The sequence below is a fragment of the Drosophila busckii genome, chromosome 2R (genome assembly GCF_011750605.1).
Source record: "Drosophila busckii strain San Diego stock center, stock number 13000-0081.31 chromosome 2R, ASM1175060v1, whole genome shotgun sequence".
Classification (NCBI taxonomy): domain Eukaryota; kingdom Metazoa; phylum Arthropoda; class Insecta; order Diptera; family Drosophilidae; genus Drosophila; species Drosophila busckii.
The window spans coordinates 1,577,747-1,596,203 of record NC_046605.1 but is presented as its reverse complement, the minus strand read 5'-3'; the positions used below and the strand labels follow the sequence as shown (position 1 = coordinate 1,596,203).

At 40.6% G+C, this 18,457-nt stretch overlaps 2 protein-coding genes and 2 non-coding genes across 4 annotated transcripts; 2 read left to right on the top strand and 2 right to left on the bottom strand.

Annotated features, from left to right (window-relative positions):
* Positions 1-6: 6 nt before the first annotated feature.
* Positions 7-78, bottom strand: Trnaa-cgc. The gene has a single exon. It is a non-coding gene; the product is annotated as a tRNA-Ala (tRNA).
* A 126-nt stretch (positions 79-204) lies between these two features.
* Trnaa-cgc lies at positions 205-276 on the top strand. Its single transcript has one exon. It is a non-coding gene; the product is annotated as a tRNA-Ala (tRNA).
* A 69-nt stretch (positions 277-345) lies between these two features.
* LOC108597315 (protein goliath) lies at positions 346-3,188 on the top strand. The gene is made up of 5 exons (XM_033295097.1): positions 346-461; positions 519-670; positions 731-827; positions 2,385-2,687; positions 2,749-3,188. The coding sequence occupies exons 1-5, from the start codon at positions 384-386 to the stop codon at positions 3,115-3,117; spliced, it is 999 nt and encodes a 332-aa protein (XP_033150988.1). The 5' UTR covers positions 346-383; the 3' UTR covers positions 3,118-3,188.
* An 11,238-nt stretch (positions 3,189-14,426) lies between these two features.
* On the bottom strand, positions 14,427-16,954 carry LOC108595407 (protein gooseberry). The gene is made up of 2 exons (XM_017980632.1): positions 16,737-16,954; positions 14,427-15,811 (listed from the first exon to the last, which is right to left on the bottom strand). Exons 1-2 carry the CDS (start codon positions 16,789-16,791, stop codon positions 14,589-14,591), a joined length of 1,278 nt encoding a protein of 425 aa, XP_017836121.1. The 5' UTR covers positions 16,792-16,954; the 3' UTR covers positions 14,427-14,588.
* Positions 16,955-18,457: the final 1,503 nt, after the last annotated feature.

Here is an 18,457-nt window from a genome sequence, read left to right as displayed (position 1 = left end):
TCAGCATGGAGACGCCGGGGTTTGAACCCGGGACTTCTCACATGCGAAGCGAGCGCTCTACCACTGAGCTATGTCCCCATGAAAGCATGAGTAGTCAAATGCGCTACTTATTCTCATGGTGAAATGTTTGCAATGTGCTAAGTCGACAAAGCAGTGCAGGCTTCAACTGTAACAAAATGCGCATTTGACTCGCATGTGCTTTAAGGGGACGTAGCTCAGTGGTAGAGCGCTCGCTTCGCATGTGAGAAGTCCCGGGTTCAAACCCCGGCGTCTCCAAGTGAAAGCGCAGTTTTATTTTAGTTTTTATTTGCTTACTAATTAATTTTATTTTTAACTTTTGCAGCACATCGGTGTTATTTGTATCCATTTCATTCATTGTGCTAATGATTATATCGTTGGTATGGCTGATTTTCTACTACATACAAAGATTCCGCTATATGCAGGCAAAGGATCAGCAATCGGTGAGTGCGCCCTTAACAACCTCAAGAGTTCATTAATTTATCTTTCTTATAATGCAGCGCAATCTTTGCTCTGTAACCAAGAAGGCCATTATGAAGATACCTACAAAGACAGGCAAGATGACTGATGAAAAGGACTTGGACAGCGACTGCTGCGCCATATGCATTGAGTCCTACAGGCCTTCTGACATAATAAGGATCTTGCCCTGCAAGTAAGTTGAAGCCAAATATTATTGCTCAATTTGTGTGACTTACTTTTGAACTCTTTGCAGCCATGAGTTTCATAAAAACTGCATTGATCCCTGGCTGATTGAGCATCGCACCTGCCCCATGTGCAAGTTGGATGTGTTGAAGTTCTACGGCTATGTGGTGGGTGATCAAATCTATCAGACACCGAGTCCACAGCATAATGCGCCACTTGCCATGCCAGCCAATGCACAACAAATGGCAGCGGCAGTTCCCAATGACTTCAATGACGCCTCCTTCGAGGTGCCCGTAATCATGGTGGGACTGCCGCAGTCAAACATGAGTAGTTTTAACGCTAGTGCTAACTATCACCACCGTAGTCCAAGTAGTAGTCAACAGCATCAGCAGATGATCGCATCGATTTTACAGGATCGTGAGCTCGGACGTCGCAACTCGGCGCCGGCGACAATGCCGCAGGTCATTTGCACTGCCAGTCGACAGGTGACTGACGTTTAAGTTAAAAAAACAAAAACACAAAAAACATAAAAAACAAGAACTCGTAATTTTAATTTAATATTTAAACGAAGTATACATTCTACGTTGCTGAAGTACTTACGCCAGTTGGCAGCGAATTTCGGGTCGTAAGCTCTCCATTATGTAAATATGCGTGCGTACTTACACTGCTGACCAAAAGTCTGTGGACAGCACAAAAAAAGAAAAATAAACAAGAAAACAAGAAAGACTTTGCTGCAATGGGAAACGAAACGCACGTGCTCTAAGTTAAACTATTTAAGTTTTTATATATGTATTAAGCATAACAATTGTCGATAAATGTGAAGCGCAAAACAAAAACAAAAACAACAAAAAACAAACAGAATTATCTACGTGTGTACTACAATAACTATAACGATAAACTACTCTAAACTATATGATAAATCATACAAATGCGTAGTAGCTGTAATTATTTTATGCAATAATTTTTGTAGCAAAATCAGCGCCTGTTTTGCTAGTCAAAGGCACTGCCTACACACAAACACACACACACACACAAACTCAAACACACACACACTCAAAACTCATGTTGAATGTCGAAGAAGGTGCCAAAGTATTCGCTTTTAGTTGTAAACAAGTTCAAATTGAATAAATCTATCGCTAGTTGTATTTATTTAATATAATTTTGTTGTATATTTTATATATATATTTTTTTATACATTTAGCTGCGCAGAGCTTAACAATTAAAAATAAACACTTGAAATGGTTCTAAAGTTGAATTTGTATAAGTTCATGAGCAATAACGATCATAAAAAATGAACGATTTGTTGCATGAACTTTACCATAATGGATAATGCATTGTTCTGAATTAGAACACCCAAGTAGTTCTTAAGCTAAAACTGTTCCAGACAAACATATCTGCCATTAGCTTTTGCTTTCTTCTCAATTAATTTCGCATAACTTAACACAAACCCACAATCAAACTGCAATTTAACTGCCCCACTCAAAAAAAAAATAAAACCCCAACAATTAGCGCCTTAATTAGTTGTCGATTATACGTAACATAAACAATTAAATAAAAAATATTTCAAACAATGTGGACTCAAGCATATTTAAGCAAAACCAAAAATAAAATAAAATATTAAAAATAAAAATTTAATTGAAAATTCAAACGCTGCTTTGGCTTTTGTAGTTGAGCTTGCTATCAATATATAAATTTAAGTTTATAACTGGCAGCTCTAATTGCAGTTTCTGGGCAGCGAGGAGAGCATATTGGAGTATGAGGCTACAGCAGCAGCAGCAGCAGTTGTGGCAACAACTGCAACAGCTGCGCCAGCAGCTCAGTCGCAGCCTGCGCCAAGCGCTTTGGCTGAACGCATGCGCAGTCGCGACTTTGTCTTGGACTTTCCGCGTGTCTTTGTGCTTAACAGTTTGCCAGAGCGCTCCCAGAGCTCGCTGTCGCTGCGTCAAGCGCGCGATTGGATGTCCATGATGAGCAACAAGCTGGAGGAGCAGCAAGGCTTGCGTCGACGCAAGGATGAAATGCAGCAGGTATTGAGAGCTTTATTTATAAGCAAAGTCTGACTGATTTATTTGCAACTGTTGCTTGCAGCAATTGCTAAGTGCGCGCGACTCCACTCGACAGCGACGCTCACGCTCGGCGGATGCGCGCTATGCCACAGGATTCTTTATGCGTCAGCAGCAGCAGCAGCAGCAACTGCAGTCCACTACAGCTGAGGCTGGACTACGTCGCACCAGCTCCACGCAGCAGCTGCAGCAATTGACAGATGCGAGTTATGCGCAGTCGCGTCAGCGTCAGCGCGAAACTTTTGACTTTGCGCGCACGCGTCGTCGCTTTATGCGTCGCCAAAGCGATGAAATGTCCTTGCAGCCGCTGCCCAGACGTGCGGCCAGCGAAACTGAGTCCGGCGATCACATTACCATACAAATCAATGGCGAAGGTGTTGATCTGCATGATTAACTAGCAACTAGCATTGCCAACCCAAATTGTAACATATTCCCAAATATAAATATATGTACAGCTTTAGCTTTTGTGCTTGCCCCAGTTTTCTTTGCGTGGGCATTGCCCTCTTGCTACAAAATTCCATTAGGGATTTTGCGCGTGCCTTACTCTCTGACAAGCTCGGAGCCTAAGCATATGCAGGCAGCAGCAGCAGCTCGGCAGCAACTTTATCCGATAAATTCGCAGCGTTGCGCGGCCAGACAATTCGACAGCTTAGCTCGCTCTGGGGAGATCCCGATCAGGCAGCCAGGCAGGCAGGCAGGCAGGCAACATGAAAAATAGAGCAAAAATTATGAGGAAGCCACGGTTGAAGTTTGCCGCAGCATCTTCTGTTGCTTCGGATCGAGGGTCGTCGCCTGCACGCGCCGTAATTGCAACGCAACAGGAGGGCCAAAGCAGGGGAGCAGCGATGTTTATAAACTTAAAGTCTGTAATCACATTAGGCATGTAGCCCCAGCTCCACAGCTCCCCAGCTGGACCACGCTACAGTCTTCAGTTTCAAAGGTCTTTGCGTATCCCACGATCGCGATCGATGACAGCACGTACAACATTTCTTCTTCTTTTTTGCAGTTGTTGCTGTTGTTGTTGTTGCTCGATTGCTGCCTCGTCTTGGCCAATGAGGCGTGTCCGTGGTGGGCGTTGCAGGGCACATTCATGATAAAATGATTATGTATATTGTGCTTACCTTGGAGTCGTCCCCACTCCACACTCCCAGCCTTGTTGTTGTTATTGTTTGTGGCAAGTAAGTTGCAAATCTTCATGTAACTTCAATGCGACGTGCGCTTATCTATTGAGACAACTAAATATTTCAAGGCAAAGTAAAAGTAAAAAATTAAGTTTGTATAAAAATGCTTTATACAAGGTGTAAATAATTTATTAGTATTTATTTATTATTTAAATGCAGCTGGTTAATGTATTTAGCCATCTAACGTTTAACATTTTTGTTAGCGCCATCTATGTAAAATAGCTTGAACTACAAGTTGTTTTTGCTCTAACGCCAGAGGCGTGCTGTAGTTGAAACTGGTCACACTGCGTTGCGGCTGTTTCATTTGAAATTACAAATAAATATTTTCTTAAATGCAGAAAAGATATATAAGTGGTTAAATAATTAAATAAAAAATCTTGTAAAAAAATAATGCATTAATTCTCATAGCGTTCTAATTTTGAAATTAAATGTAATACTTTAAGTACGTAATATATTTATTTTAAAACTCTTCCAGACGTTTCGCTTAGACTAAAATTTTGTATGGTTAGCATTGTGTAATAAATAAATAGACGCACGACAAGAAGCAATAATGATCACCATGGCAATGTGGCTTTGGCTGGTGAAGCGCAACAAATTTCACGGGCGGCAGCTGTGCCTCAGGGCAGGCTCCCGTCTGGAGACTTGGCAAACGCCGTCGCTAATCTGCTGTAAATGGACAACGTGGCAAAGCAATCATTGCGAGAGCTATTGATGAACGAGCATATGCTCAAAAGGATCAACGATCCTGCCAGTGCCAATCGGAACTAATTGTGGCAAACAATAAAATCATGTTTAGTGCCAAGCCCGTAAGTCTGCCTGACTCTATGCAATGTGTGAAGTTAAATCCAATCAACGCAGAGGGATCGAGAGCGAGAGAGAGAGGGACAGCGGCAGAGCATTTTACCTTTTAGTAACAATTTGGTAAGATTTTCGCCTCTTATTTCATTTAGTGTCATTTATTTTTACAAGTTTTAAAAAAAACACACACACGCACACATGAACGAACGCGTGACAGGATGAGAATGACCAAAGGACCAACCAGGATACAGCGAAAAATGGCGATTCGTTGCGCCGGCTTGACAAACCAAAATTTGGACGCTGTCTATCGGTTGTTGTTATTATATTAAACAAATAAATAAATGTATAGCAAATATTTCAGAATTGATGAAAACATTTTAGTTAACATTTTTAAACAATGCTAGATATATTTGAAAATATGCTGAACACATTTTAACAGACTTTATAAGAAAACTCCAAATATTTTTGCTTGTTGTATTTTTAAATAACAGCTATCGCCTTTATAAATTAATATATGCATTAAGGCTAAAAGCTTTTGAAATATATATAAATATTTGTGTGCGAACTATCAACAGATATATATTTTATATTATTTGAAAAAACTTATGAAATAATTCCAAATACATATAATTGTTGAATTCTTTATAAGAACTTTAGCTCACAATAATAGTTAATTCATTTGCATCAACCTTAATTTAACTAAAGATTTTATTCTAATGTGTAGCAATAAAAATATTACAAACTCGTAATATATATAGCTGATTTTATATTTTGCTAACTTGTGGTTTAGCTTGTTGTTCCATCTAAATGGAACAATTTTTATAATTTAATCTGTGAACAATCTGGCTTGTGTTCTTTTTTAATTAATACTACTATAAGTATTATTTAAATTCGTATCTGTAACTTTTGCTAACTAAAATTGTTTTCAGTGCTTTCATATTAGTTGCAATATCGACAAGTTCTCGCAATGTTTCATAAACAAATTCTATGTACTTAGCCATAAGACCGATGTCCTTTGCCTTTGCGAACTTTTGGCAACTGCCTTTGACAAGTTAATATAAATGCGATAGCAGCTGAACTTTGCCACAGCACTCTCATTGGAAATGCTTGCTAATTAAAAGCTTATATGCTTCGGAGAAGCCGCAAGCGTCGATATAGAGATAAAAGCCGAGCTGCCCACACAGCGAGGCAGCCAGCCAAGCCACAAATATGTTTACAATTTACTGCAGGAGCAGAAACAGCAGCAGCAGCAGCGTTTGGCTTTTTATTAAGTTGCCAAGCGAGGCGAGCAAAAGTGCAAAAGGCAGCAACAGCAGCAACATGCCATACATATATTATCAATTAGGAGCAATGACGTTTACAGCTACGCCCAGGAGTCCTTTGGGGCGCTATATATAGCTTGCAAGCCCAAAATGCGATTGGCATTTCGAGTTGGATGCGTTTTAATTTTGCAGCGCTGGCGTGTGGGTGCCAAAAATCAATAATCAACGAAAGGTTGCCTTGCAACTTTTGCTTGTAATGAAATAAAATACAAAGTGAAGTCAACTAATAAAGTGGCTGGCTGACAAGTCAAGCATAGACAGCTGCCCCCCTTGGGGCTGGCATCAGTTCTGGGCCAGCCCCCAAAGACTTTATCTCCAGCATGTGAGCCTCGTTGTTGTAAGTGATTCATGGACTGGCAGTCCTAGGGCCATGTTTTGCTTGGCTGTGATCATGTCGATCGCCGGCCGATACGAATATGAATATAGTATATATAGCATATAAAAAAGCGAGTGCGGCTCAACTACAAAGCGAATAAGTCTAACGGCAAACTGCAAACTGCGCCTGATCAGTGATCCACGATCATTGGCTGATCTTGATCGCAAAAGTAACTAACTATTATTTTTTAAAGCGCTCTCCGCTCAGCTCAGCGTGTTAATAAAACTTTTATTGTTGAGCAAAAATATTTCATTTGTAATTTCTGTACTTGCAGCTAATGCCATTTGTTCTACTTGAGCCATAAGTAAGCAAGTCATGACGTTTAGCATTAGATTTGATTAGATTAGCTCTTCCGGCAGCAGCCACAGCAAGTTGTTAATAGATTGCAGCAACTAATGCCAGCCATGACCAAAGTGAGAATTTGCTGCGCTGGCTTTTGGCCAGGATGTGCTCCTGGGGTGGTACCTGTTGTTGGTCCTTGCATCTAAGATTGCGTAGCCGAGCTAATAAATATTGCCAAAACTGTCGAGTGCTCAACGCATTGTGGCCCTGGATTGAGTTCAGCTCAGGCAGCGGGCAGCGGGCAGCGAGCTGAAGCTGCTGAAGAAATTGTGTCAGCAAATCCGCTCGGGCACAACATGACATGACTTTTCCTCTACGTTCTGGGGCGTTTACTTGACTTAGCCGTCGGACTGCAAAATGTAAGCGGATCAACGTTGTCTCACTCGCTCCTGCTCTCGCTCTTGCTTGATGAGTTCATTTTGAAGCAGGTCCGCTCTTGAACTTGAACGTTTTTAAATTTTGTTACTTTTGTCGCCTTCTTCGGGCTGCTGTAACCCTAAGACGCTTCGTAACAAGTGCAACAGGATAATCCGCTGCACGCGCGTCCTTTCGCTTCATTGTGTGTGCGTGTGCGTGTGTGCGTGTGTTAAATAAATTGTAATCTGCTTTGCTGTTTGATTTGTATCAAAATGCTAGCAACGCCTACATTCAGTTCTCTTTCTCTATCTCAATCTCTTTGCAAAGAGCTAAGCTTGCCCTGCGGCTGAGCCAACGTTTGACAACAAGCCTGACTTTTTCGCACTGATCTATATAAGCGGATATATTTCGATTTCAACAGAAAAATGCCAAGCAGCGGGCTTAACTCTCTGTGAGGCAAATCAAATATTTTGGTTGATTTTTGATTTTGTGTGACAATTTAAGGCTTAAGGTTTTAGTTTGTTGTGAATGGCAAAGAGTTTGACTAAAAAATGTTGCTAAAAATAAATAAAAATGATAAAAATGTTTTGAAATGTTAACATTCTAATTTGAGTTATTGATATAATTCCAAGCCAACATTTATTTTGTTTACCACTGCGTATAAATAATTAATTTAATTTTCTAATTTTTTTCTGTTGACTTTGCTTTGCTTTTCACATGTTTTTCTAACATTTTGTAGTTGACACCTTAATTGAATTTAATCAAATTCATCAAACAAATCTCATTAGTTGCGTCTCATGAATGTCGCCATAGTTGCTCGCTTAAGTTTTTGCAATTCATAATGGCTGCCAACCCCCATCAAAGTCACATCCTTCACTCTCACTCTCTCTCTCTCTCTCTCTCTGTATCTTGGTCACACCAAGCGTTTATAACGGCCCAAAGCAAACATCCACCGAGCAGATCAAACTAGGCATAAAAATAATCCATCTTTGCGCTAAGCAAGCTGCGCACTCCCTGTCAAAGCGATTCCTGCGGCCTGCCCCCCCACACTCTCTCTCTCCGCCGCTTCCTTGTGGCAGCTGCCGTGTGCATAAAGTGTCAAAAATGTTTCATTTTGTACACGTTGAAAAATAATGGCAAGAGTGCATTGAAATACAGTTTCTCTCGCATCGTATCGTGTCCCGTGTTCCTTTTTGCCCTTTTTTTCGCAGCCACGATTTCTACACGCTTCACGCTAATTTGTGCGCCTATCAACGTCGACATTGACTATATCCTCAGCCAAGCCCAGCAACGCATTGCTGCTGCTGCTGCTGCTGTTGTTGTTGGTCGTCCTGCTTCCTGGCTGCTGCTGCTGCTGCTGCCGCTGGCTGACTGACTTTGGCTTCCCCTTCGCAGCTTCAGTTGCTATGGCTTGGGAAAACGCTTTCAATGGCTGCGCCATATAATTCATTTGAATGATTGGGTTGTTTGTATAGAGCGCCTGGCAATGGGTTTCACTTTGTCGTGGAAACTCGTTTTCCCAAATGTTCACAGCATTTGCCATTGCAGTTGCGTTTGCCGATTTTGCTGCTGCATTGTGCATGTAAATTGGCAAAAATTCAATGGCGAGCGCTGAAAAGATTAATGATGCTAACGATGGCAGCCATTTTAAACAAAAAAGAAAACTAAAAAATAATAAAAAAAATATATGCTGTCAAGCCTCTATTTATTTTATAAATCTAAGCTTTAAAATTTTTGAATTAGCGACTATTTTTCAAGGTTTCTTTTTATTGAAGCATAAGCGCCTATAATTTTATTTTGGTGCTTCGAGCTTATGAAGATAAAATGTGTGATCGATTGACATATTAAAAATATTTTAGAAATTGCTAGTTTCCCACAGTATGTAGCTTTGTTTAAGTTTTAAAGAATTAAAGCCAATAGGGCGAGCTTTAATTTATTATAAAAGTTTATTTTTAGTTATCAAATCAAACTTAAGTCTTAAGTACATAAAGCGCAACTAATAAAGCGTAAGCCTCTATAGAAAAAGAAATTACAAACAATTGTCATAATAACAAAAAAAAAAATACCTAAGCAACTCTCAACAATTACAATGTCAGTTGGACTGTCGGCAAAAGATCAAAGTCAAACTAAAGAAGAAGCAGCAGCAGCAGCGTTGAATTTGACTGGCAAACGAACACAATAACAATAGCAATAAAAATAAAAAATAATAATAATAAAATGTAAGCGCAAGAAAATAAAACAAAACTAATATGCAGTAAATGGCACAACAGAGCGAAGTGCAAAACACAGAAAAGAAAAAAAGAAAAAAGATGAAGCGACGACTTTCCCAAGCCCAATATGCAAATATATGAAGACGGCTAGTTAGACTGATGGATGGTACAGGCCGAACGGTCCATGAGTCATATTGAGAGCTGGAGCTGGAGCTCGAGCTGGAGTCCGAGTCCAGCTACACGACAGGCAAAAGTTACGGTTTGATCACAAGTTGAGCGTAAAATATGCTAAAGATCAGCGAGTGTCAGGCTGTGTGTGTGTGTGTGAGAGTCTCTCTGCTGGTGTCGACAAATGAGCGTAAAATGATCAAAGAATCTTCGCGCGCTATGCCAACTGCTGCAGCGTCTACGAGTCTACAAAGTTTCACAATCTGCGGCGATCGCATATTGCACGGCTCGCTACGTGAGCGCATTTTACAAAATAACATTCAATTTGTGCAACCTGATCAAGCAATTTCATCAAACCGTGATCGCGATCGCGATCTGGCGGCAGATTTTGGGTACAACATAATCAAAGTATTGAAAAGTATTATTGCAATAAAAGAATCACGTAATCACATCAACAAATGCCAAGTCCAAGTCCAAGAACAAAATCAAAACCCTTTCTACATTTTCAACTTGAGCGCAGTTTTAACGCTCGCTTAAACTGCCGCAGCGGCTCTGATCGTTGCCGCCTCAGGTTGTGCCACCACCATCAGCGTACTACAAATTACATGTTGCCACTTGGATCATTTCTACAATTGGCTGCAGCAGCAACAGCAACAACAACAGCCGCACAGGCAGACACTCTGGCACTTGGTGCTCCAGCCGAGAGCAATACCCGTTTGCTTGCCCAGCTGCGGCAGCAGCAGCAGCAGCTTGGGCTTGGGCTTTCGGTCAGCTTATTGAATTATAATGTTATTTGGCGCTGCAGCTTTGCAACTACGTCATGCGGCATGCGGCACAGACACACAGACGCGCTGGCTGCCGCACACTCAAGCCCGCAGGTGACTTCAAGTCGCTCAAGTCTGTTATAAAGACATTGGGCTGCAGCCCAAATTATGGCTAGGACCTAACTATATGCCTTTTATAAATAGCTTGCCGCTTTTCTTTTGTGGCTTGTGCCTTTCAAATATATGTGGTATATGCTTGCCGTTAGGCCAGTGAGCTAGAGCTAGAGCCAAGTTATTGTTATTAGAAAGTAATGTAGAAAAAAATGCAGCACGCTCTAAGAATTTTACGCTTTTTCAAATATATAGGGAGTCAGCTAACCCCAAATCAAAGGAGTTTAGTACAGCTATATTTAAAGCTTATATAGAAATTGGGCAAGGGGAAAAAAAAAATTTTTTTTGATGTAACTTTAAAAAATGCAAAAATATTTGCCCTTTAGTCGAAATAAAGTATGAACAAAAACTAACAGATGCAGCACGCTCTAAGAATTTTACGCTTTTTCAAATATATAGGGAGTCAGCTAACCCCAAATCAAATGAGTTTTAGTACAGCTACTATGATTAAAGCTCTATAGAAATAGGGGAAGATTTTGTTAGCATTTTTAATATAACTTTAATGCAAAACAATTCTAAAGTATATTTTGCCCTTTTAGTCGAAATAAAGTATTGAATAAGAGAATTTATCTCTTCAGAAATTCGAATACTTAAAGATATTCGTTTTGAAAAAAAGTATATATTGCTCAAGCGATACATCTAACCTCTTAATCAAATTAGTTTTAGTTCAGCTCAAGAGAAATTAGGCAAGATTTTGTTAGAGTTTTAAATGCAAAACAATAACAAAGTGTAGTTTGCTCTTTAATCGAAATGAAGTATTAAACAAGACTGAAGAAACAGATTCGATTACTTCAAGCTGTTTAATAGATTCGTTTTTAAAATATATATTACTCAAGCTCAACATCTAACCCTAATTCAATTGAGTTTTAGTACAGCTCTGTAGAAATTGGGTAAGATTTTGTTAGAATTTTTAACTTTAACTGTAACTTTAATAAATGCAAAACAATAAGGAAGTATATTTTAGTCAAAATCAAACTGTGTATTCTTTTTAAACACTTTAACATTTTTTTTTCTTAAAGAAAGTATTCAGTTTAAATTGAGTTTAAATAAAGTATTAAACAAGACTGAAGAAATGGATTGGAATAAAGTTGATAGCCTCAGCAACTAGCACTCAGCTTTAGTTATTATATTATATTTTCTATAACAATTAAGCTTGTAAATAAATAAATACTTTAAGCTGATTAAGAGCTTCACTCTTTGGCACATGTGGGATTCCAATGCTTGCCAATTGCTTAGAATTTTAATAAAGTACAATACCTTATACTAATTTGTATGCTTTATATATTAATTGCTTATCATTTGACTACCAATTGTTAGTTCTAAGCCCACAAAGTTGCATGCATCATTCTCAGTTTAAGCCAAATTTTGATTGTCCAACTCTCTTGCACTTGTTTTCCCACCTGTGTGCTCGCATTCTAAGTAGCCCTTGGCTAACATGCGTTGCTCAAACAACAAGCTTATCAAATTCTTAACGCGAATCGATCAAAATTCATGCGTTTATAGCCCGCAGTCGTTTATTCGCAGCTCACAAGGGAAATAAAAACAGCAAAAATAAAGCAAACAAAATGTATATTTATGTTACTGTTGCTGTCTCTTTCACAGCTGCAAATTGTTACGCTCTAAATTTGCGTTACGTAACGGAATTTAAAGCGTTCCTTATCAGATTGGTCTTGATGTTTTATCAACGCTGACTGCGCAGCCCAAATGATAAATCTATTGGCATCTCGCTTGCACTTGTACGTAAATAATTGTTAATGAACATATGATAAACTATGCTATGTGTATATTTAATTTTGGCATGCGCTCGAGTACGTGAGAAATAAGCGTTAAATTTCAGCAGCAGCAGCAGCTGTCATATGAATAAGTGAATTTAACTTTTGATCGCTACCAAGTTCAGTAGCAAGTTCAATTCGCTGTGTGTCCCAAAAGGGTTTGGCACTTGTTTTAATATTTTAGGCACATTTGCTGATATTCCCACACGACAACTCATCGATCGACGGGGATCATCAATCAAGCAGCGCAGCAATTGCTGGAGACAAAGCGTCTGCAGTTTGCCGCTGGCTACCGGACGAGGGCCACACAGGAAGTTGAACTGCGCAGATTCGCAGAGCTATCAAAAACGCATAAATCACATGCAGGCACTGAAAAGATCGGATGCGAAGTTGTTGCCTTTCAACAGTTTTGCCGACGCAGCCACTTGCCGCACACACAAATTAAATTTGTATAAAAATATCCAAGTTGGTGGCCCGCAAGGATAAGAGAATGCTACTGTATGCGAGTAGCCTGTAGTGGACATCCATGTCCATCCATTATGATTGTCACAGTTGACACACATTATCACCCTTGTAGTGCCCCCGCACTCAGTTGCCTGTCGTCCTTTGCCAAGCGATATGAGCTAATTGATGTTTTCATTTAGGCACTGCAACTATGTGTGTGTGTGTGTCTCTCTCTGTGTGTGTGTGTGTTAGTGCTAGGTGGTAAGTGCGACGCCCGCTGTGCACACATAATTGAGCGTAGACCCAACTTTACCTACAGCCAAGCAGCATCCTTGGGCTAGGACACTAACTAGTGCATACACCCTCGCTGCATTTTTATGTTTTTTTCCATCTTTTTGTCAATGGCTTTGTCCACTCCCTGCGACATCAGCGGAGCCTCTCATCTTTTTGTCTTCGGCCCACAAGGCGGCAATCTTGAAAAGAACTCAAACATGTTAACGTTGGTGGTCCTGCTCTCTCTTTCCCTCTCTACTCACATTTTGCGACAGCTTCTATTGTCAATTGCTCTATTTTGTTGCTTTATTGTAAATTATTTTCGTATTATCGAGTGCACGTTTGTCTCTAATTGTTTAATTGTCAGCTCATGAGTCGGCAAAGCGCCTCGCAGTCTCAAAACCCACACACAGCATCGAACACACATTGCTGGATCATAACTAGCTATAGACAATTGTTCTACTGTCAGTTTAGGGGACATTGCTGAGGGATTAACCGCGCATAGGGCTTGAACCTGTTTTTGTGGCCAACGCTCTTTGCTGCTGCTGTTGTGTGGTCCACTATTGTCCTGGCGACATCTTCTTAGTTCAATTGACTGTGATGTGCTCAACAATATTTTATAAATACTAACAAGATTTTGATTTCTATCCATTTTGGATTAAGGTAACTCAACTATGGCATAAGCTTGAATTTTCAGATTTAAATGCTAGAATATTTCTAAGAATTTATGTAATGCAGCGTTTTCATATAAAAATTAAACATTTTCTATATTCAGCAGGTCTAAAAAATAAAGAGATGGAGATGCTAGAAATTTCTGTTGGCTCGCTTAAAAAAAGTGCATACACACTTGTTTAAAATTCAAAGGTTTAAAAAATAATAAGCTAAAAATCAACACAAAGCCCTTAAACTTTAAGACAAAATATAAAATGTACTTAGCCGAAGGCCTTAGTAGCCAGTGCTATCCAAAGCCCCAGTAGGCTATAAATTGTATTTATATCCTTCTGTACAATAAATAAATAAATAAGCTAGAAACTTCTCTGAGCTTCTAACAAATTCAACATTTAGCTAAAATTCAAAGAGTTACAATTACTTTTTTATTTTATTTATTTATTTATTGAATCTTAACTTAAATGATTGCAAAAAATATTTAAAATTAAATTTTAAAGTTTTTGTTTTTCTTTAAATTTAATAAGCTTATAGATTGGGAGTCTTAAACAGTCGCAACATTCGTTGCAAGAATTGGGGAAAATCCAATCAGGTCTGGATTAGTGTTAATTATTAATAACAAAAAATTTCAATCGATTTTCTAAATGTTTTCATTGAATTAATGAACAATTTTAAGCATTGACGAACAATTGATGAACAATTTTAAGCATTGAAAAATAAACACTTAGGAATTTCATTATTCTTCTAATACTTTGCCCAACTCCAATTGCTCTGAGCTCTTTCCCCATTTTTAATAAACAAAAGCATTTGAATTATTTTGTATATAATAATTTTATTAATTTTGATTGTGTGCGCTTAAATTAATAACATGATAACTTAAACTAAACAGTCTTAGTTGCTTAACTTAATCTATAACTACAAGCAGTCGAAGTAAAAACAATAGAAAAGGCAGCAGCTATAAAAAAATTAAATGCAACTAACTTAAAACTGGGAATTGTAGCGGGAGTGATGCGACGCTGGCTTAGAAGCCAAAGTAGGGATAGGCAGGCGCGGCTGGCTGGCTGGACTGATGGTAGCTGCCCATGTGCTGGCTGCTGGCGCTGGGAAAGAAGGAGCCGGCAAAGTTGTAGCTGTCCCAGGAGGAAGCATGATGCGAGCCGGAGGCAGCAGCGCTGGCGAACTGCGAACGCAGCTGCTCAGCCGAGGAGGCGGCTGTGGGCATGGCATAGGCGGCGGCAGAGCTGGCATTGGTGTAAGCAGCGCTGCTGCTGCTGGCATAAGCGGAGTTCATGAAATTGTTGCTGGAGACGGCGGCAGCAATGGGTTGACTTTGCACGGGACTGTGCGCGGCGGAGCTGCCGCTGGAGCTGCTGGCAGGCGACATGGAGGCCACAGAGCCGCTGTAGCCTGCATGCGTTTCATAGCTGGCGCTGGCTGGCCAGGATTGTGTGCTATAGATGTTGCCGCTGTTGCTGCTGCTGCTGCTGCTGTTGGTGGCAGCATAGGAAGCTGCAGCTGCATTGTTGACACCAAAGCTGGGCACCTGCTGTGTGTTGAGCTGTTTGCGCAGACGAGCGCGACGATTGGAGAACCAAACCTGCACGCGTGCCTCGGTTAGGCCAGTGCTCTGGGCCAACTCCTCGCGGGTGTAGACATCGGGATATTGAGTGCGCGCAAAGATGCGCTCCAGAGCATCGATTTGATCATTGGAGAAGGTGGTGCGAGAGCGACGCTGCTTGCGCTTCAGCTGCACGCTGGGCTCGGTGTCGTCCTCGCTTTCATCCTCGCTGCCTGCTGAAGCGGAGCCGCCGCCACCCAAAATGCCATCAATGCTGTGGCAGCTGTTGCCGGCGCCAGAGCCGGAGGTGGCGCGCAGCAGTCTGGAAATGGAGCTAACCGAAGGCGCATTCTGTTTGTCGCAAACGCCCGCCTCGATGAGCTTGGCGCGTATTTCCCAGCTGAAGATGCCGGGCTGTGTTTGCTTCAGTTCCTCGATTCTGGCTTCAATGTCGGGCGTAGCTACGCGTGGTTTGCTGCCGCCAATGACGCCGGGGCGTATGGAGCCCGTTTCCTGAAAGCGATTCAGTATTTTGGACACACAGCCATGGGAGACACGCAGCTGCCTGGAGATGACGCAGGGACGCACTCCAGCGGCGGCCATTTCCACAATTTGGCGGCGTATGTGATTGGGCAGCGGACGACCGTTGATGAAGACGCCGCCAAGCTGATTGACGCGTCCTTGTCCTGCAAGTAAACAATAAGCAGATAGAGATTAGTCTAAGCATTAGGCATTGTATAGAATTGTGTGTGGCCTGCGCTCAAGTGTTCCGACAATTAACTTTGCTTGCTGCTGCTCGATTGGGCAGCAGTAAGTAATCCAATTTGCATTGTAGCTGTCCAGGGATGAGGATCAGTTCGCACGATCTATTGTTTGGGCTAAAACTATACGCTGGCCATTTATTTGCAGTTATTGTTGTCAGCGAAACATAACAAAGCGTAAATTGCCAATTTGCGTGGGCAACACATACACAAATTGTATGTATGTGTGTGTGTTGCATTGAAAAATGCTGATCACTCTTGCAGCTGCATGCTGCCCATGTGGCCCCATGCAATCAAATCAAACTAATAATCCATAAGCTCAGGCAGACAGACAGACAGACAGACAGACTGAGCGACTGAGCGAGCGAACGAGCGACAGCCAGACATCCAGCTGTGCCAGCTAATATCAGTGAGTGTATAAAAGGTTGGCCCCAAAAACCCCGAACGACTTGTTTGGGGCGCTGACGTTGCTGCTACGTGCTACACAAGACCCCGAAAAGCAGCAGACGCTGAGCCAAGATCAAAGGCAGCAGCGCCGCAACGAAACAGAGGATCGCTTGAGATCGGCTGCTCATGCTGCTGCTGCTGGGGCAATGAACAGAGTGAACGCTAAGCGCGCCAAAAAGTCTGCAAAGTCTCGAGACTGTAAGTCTCGGGTCTGAGTCTGGAATGTGGCTGCAAGTTGCGATCACAATCAATAAGTCAAAAAGCTGATCATGGGTAATGATCGCGCGCTCTAGCGAAAGCGTTGCCCCAACCATGAGTAGGCAACTTCTTTTTTTTTCTACTTGTAATTGTAGTAATTGGTAATAGAGCGATGCTGAACGCTTGTTGTTGTTCTTGTTCTTACCTTGAAAGGGATATCCAGCAAAATAGGGTGTCATGTTGAGCGCTGATACAGCCATGTTGCTTATAATAATCCGTTGGTTTAAGCACTAACACTTCACTTCAAATGTCTTTTCAAAATATTTGTATTTAGTTTTCTTTTTTTTTTCAACTGTATCTAATGCGTATGCGCAACTTTTTCTAGTTAACTGCTTGGTGTGATGCTGCTCGTTTGCTTGACAGCTCGAAACTGATTTTGAAACGGTCAGCAGGCCAGACTAAAACGAATCTTTGAGAATTTCAAAACAGCCCAGCGCAGCGGCAGCGCTGCCAGCAGCAGCGCACACACACAGAAACAAGTTTTTAGAACAAAAACAACAACAACAAACCCACGCAACGAGGGTGTCAAGTGTGCGAGCGTGTGCGCAATAGCCCAAAAGACTTGCTCGCCCGCTCACTGAGAGCGTGAGCGCAGTCTGATCTCTCTCACTCTCTTTCTGTCTCTGCTGTTTAGAGCAGCTGCGCGTTTGTCTGCAGAGAGCGCACCAATCAGCGATCAGCGCATGGCTGCAATTTAGTTTACGCTCCGCCTCTCTTCAGTTCTTCTAATGCTACACACTGCGCTTATTTATTTTACGATTGCGCGATGTTTAGCGCTTGATTTGAAGTTATGTACTGTTGCCATAGACTAGATCTTAAGTTAGAGACATGCTGAAGACATTCCCAGTTCCCAGGCTGTAGAAAAATGTTTTATGTTTCCTGTTTGTGGCCTAAACAGCTCGACTGGATTATAAATGTTAATAGTTTGTTATGATCAAAGTGCAGTTCAAGCTCATTAAATTGAATTACAAAGTGCTTAAGCCTAATGCGAGGAGCTGTTTTAAGTTGGGCCTACTGCACAGTTACTTTAGAGAAGGTAATTGGTAGTAACAAGAAAAACTAACATAGCAAGTGAAGCTTTTAAATTTACATTTTGTTAATCAATAGTAGAGCTATCACTATTATTTTAAATTTATAGCTATTCCAACTTTTATTGGCAAACAAATCAACAAACAAATGTATAAATGAAACTGTCTAGAGAGACACTCACAAAAAATAATATGTAATAATCAATATGTAATGCTTATTGCTTTCATTTATAAATTAATTTTTAGTAGTCAAATTTTTTACATATTATTATTTATATTTTGTTATTCAACAATTAATTTAAATAGCGCTGTAAAACAAACCTAAAACTATTTGAACTTTATTTGCAAATCAATTCAAATTTATTTTTATAATATTTGTAGCTTGAAGAAAATTTATTTATTATTTTATTATAATTATGTTTAATTATGAGTTACTTTTAGTCTACAGTAATTTTTTATTTTAAATTTATATTTTGTGTTTTATCGCTCAACAATTCATTTAAATAGCGCTAGCATTCTCTGAGCCATCACAATTTGATTGTCAACGCATTCTAAAACAAATCTAAAACTATTTCAACTTTAATCGCTGCACAAATCCAAAATATTTGCATAGTTAAAAGCATAGCGTGCCTTTAATAGCAAATTTTTCATCTCTACTTCCAGCGGAATGCAAAAATTTTATGCAGCGTCAGAGATAGTAATGCCTGTGTGTGTGTGTGTGTGTGAGGGGGATGTGGAGGGTGTGGCACATTCCATGAAGCAGCCACAGCAGCGACACTGTCAACAGTGAATAGTGAACAGTGGCAATGGCTATGGACACGACTCTGACGTGGGCACT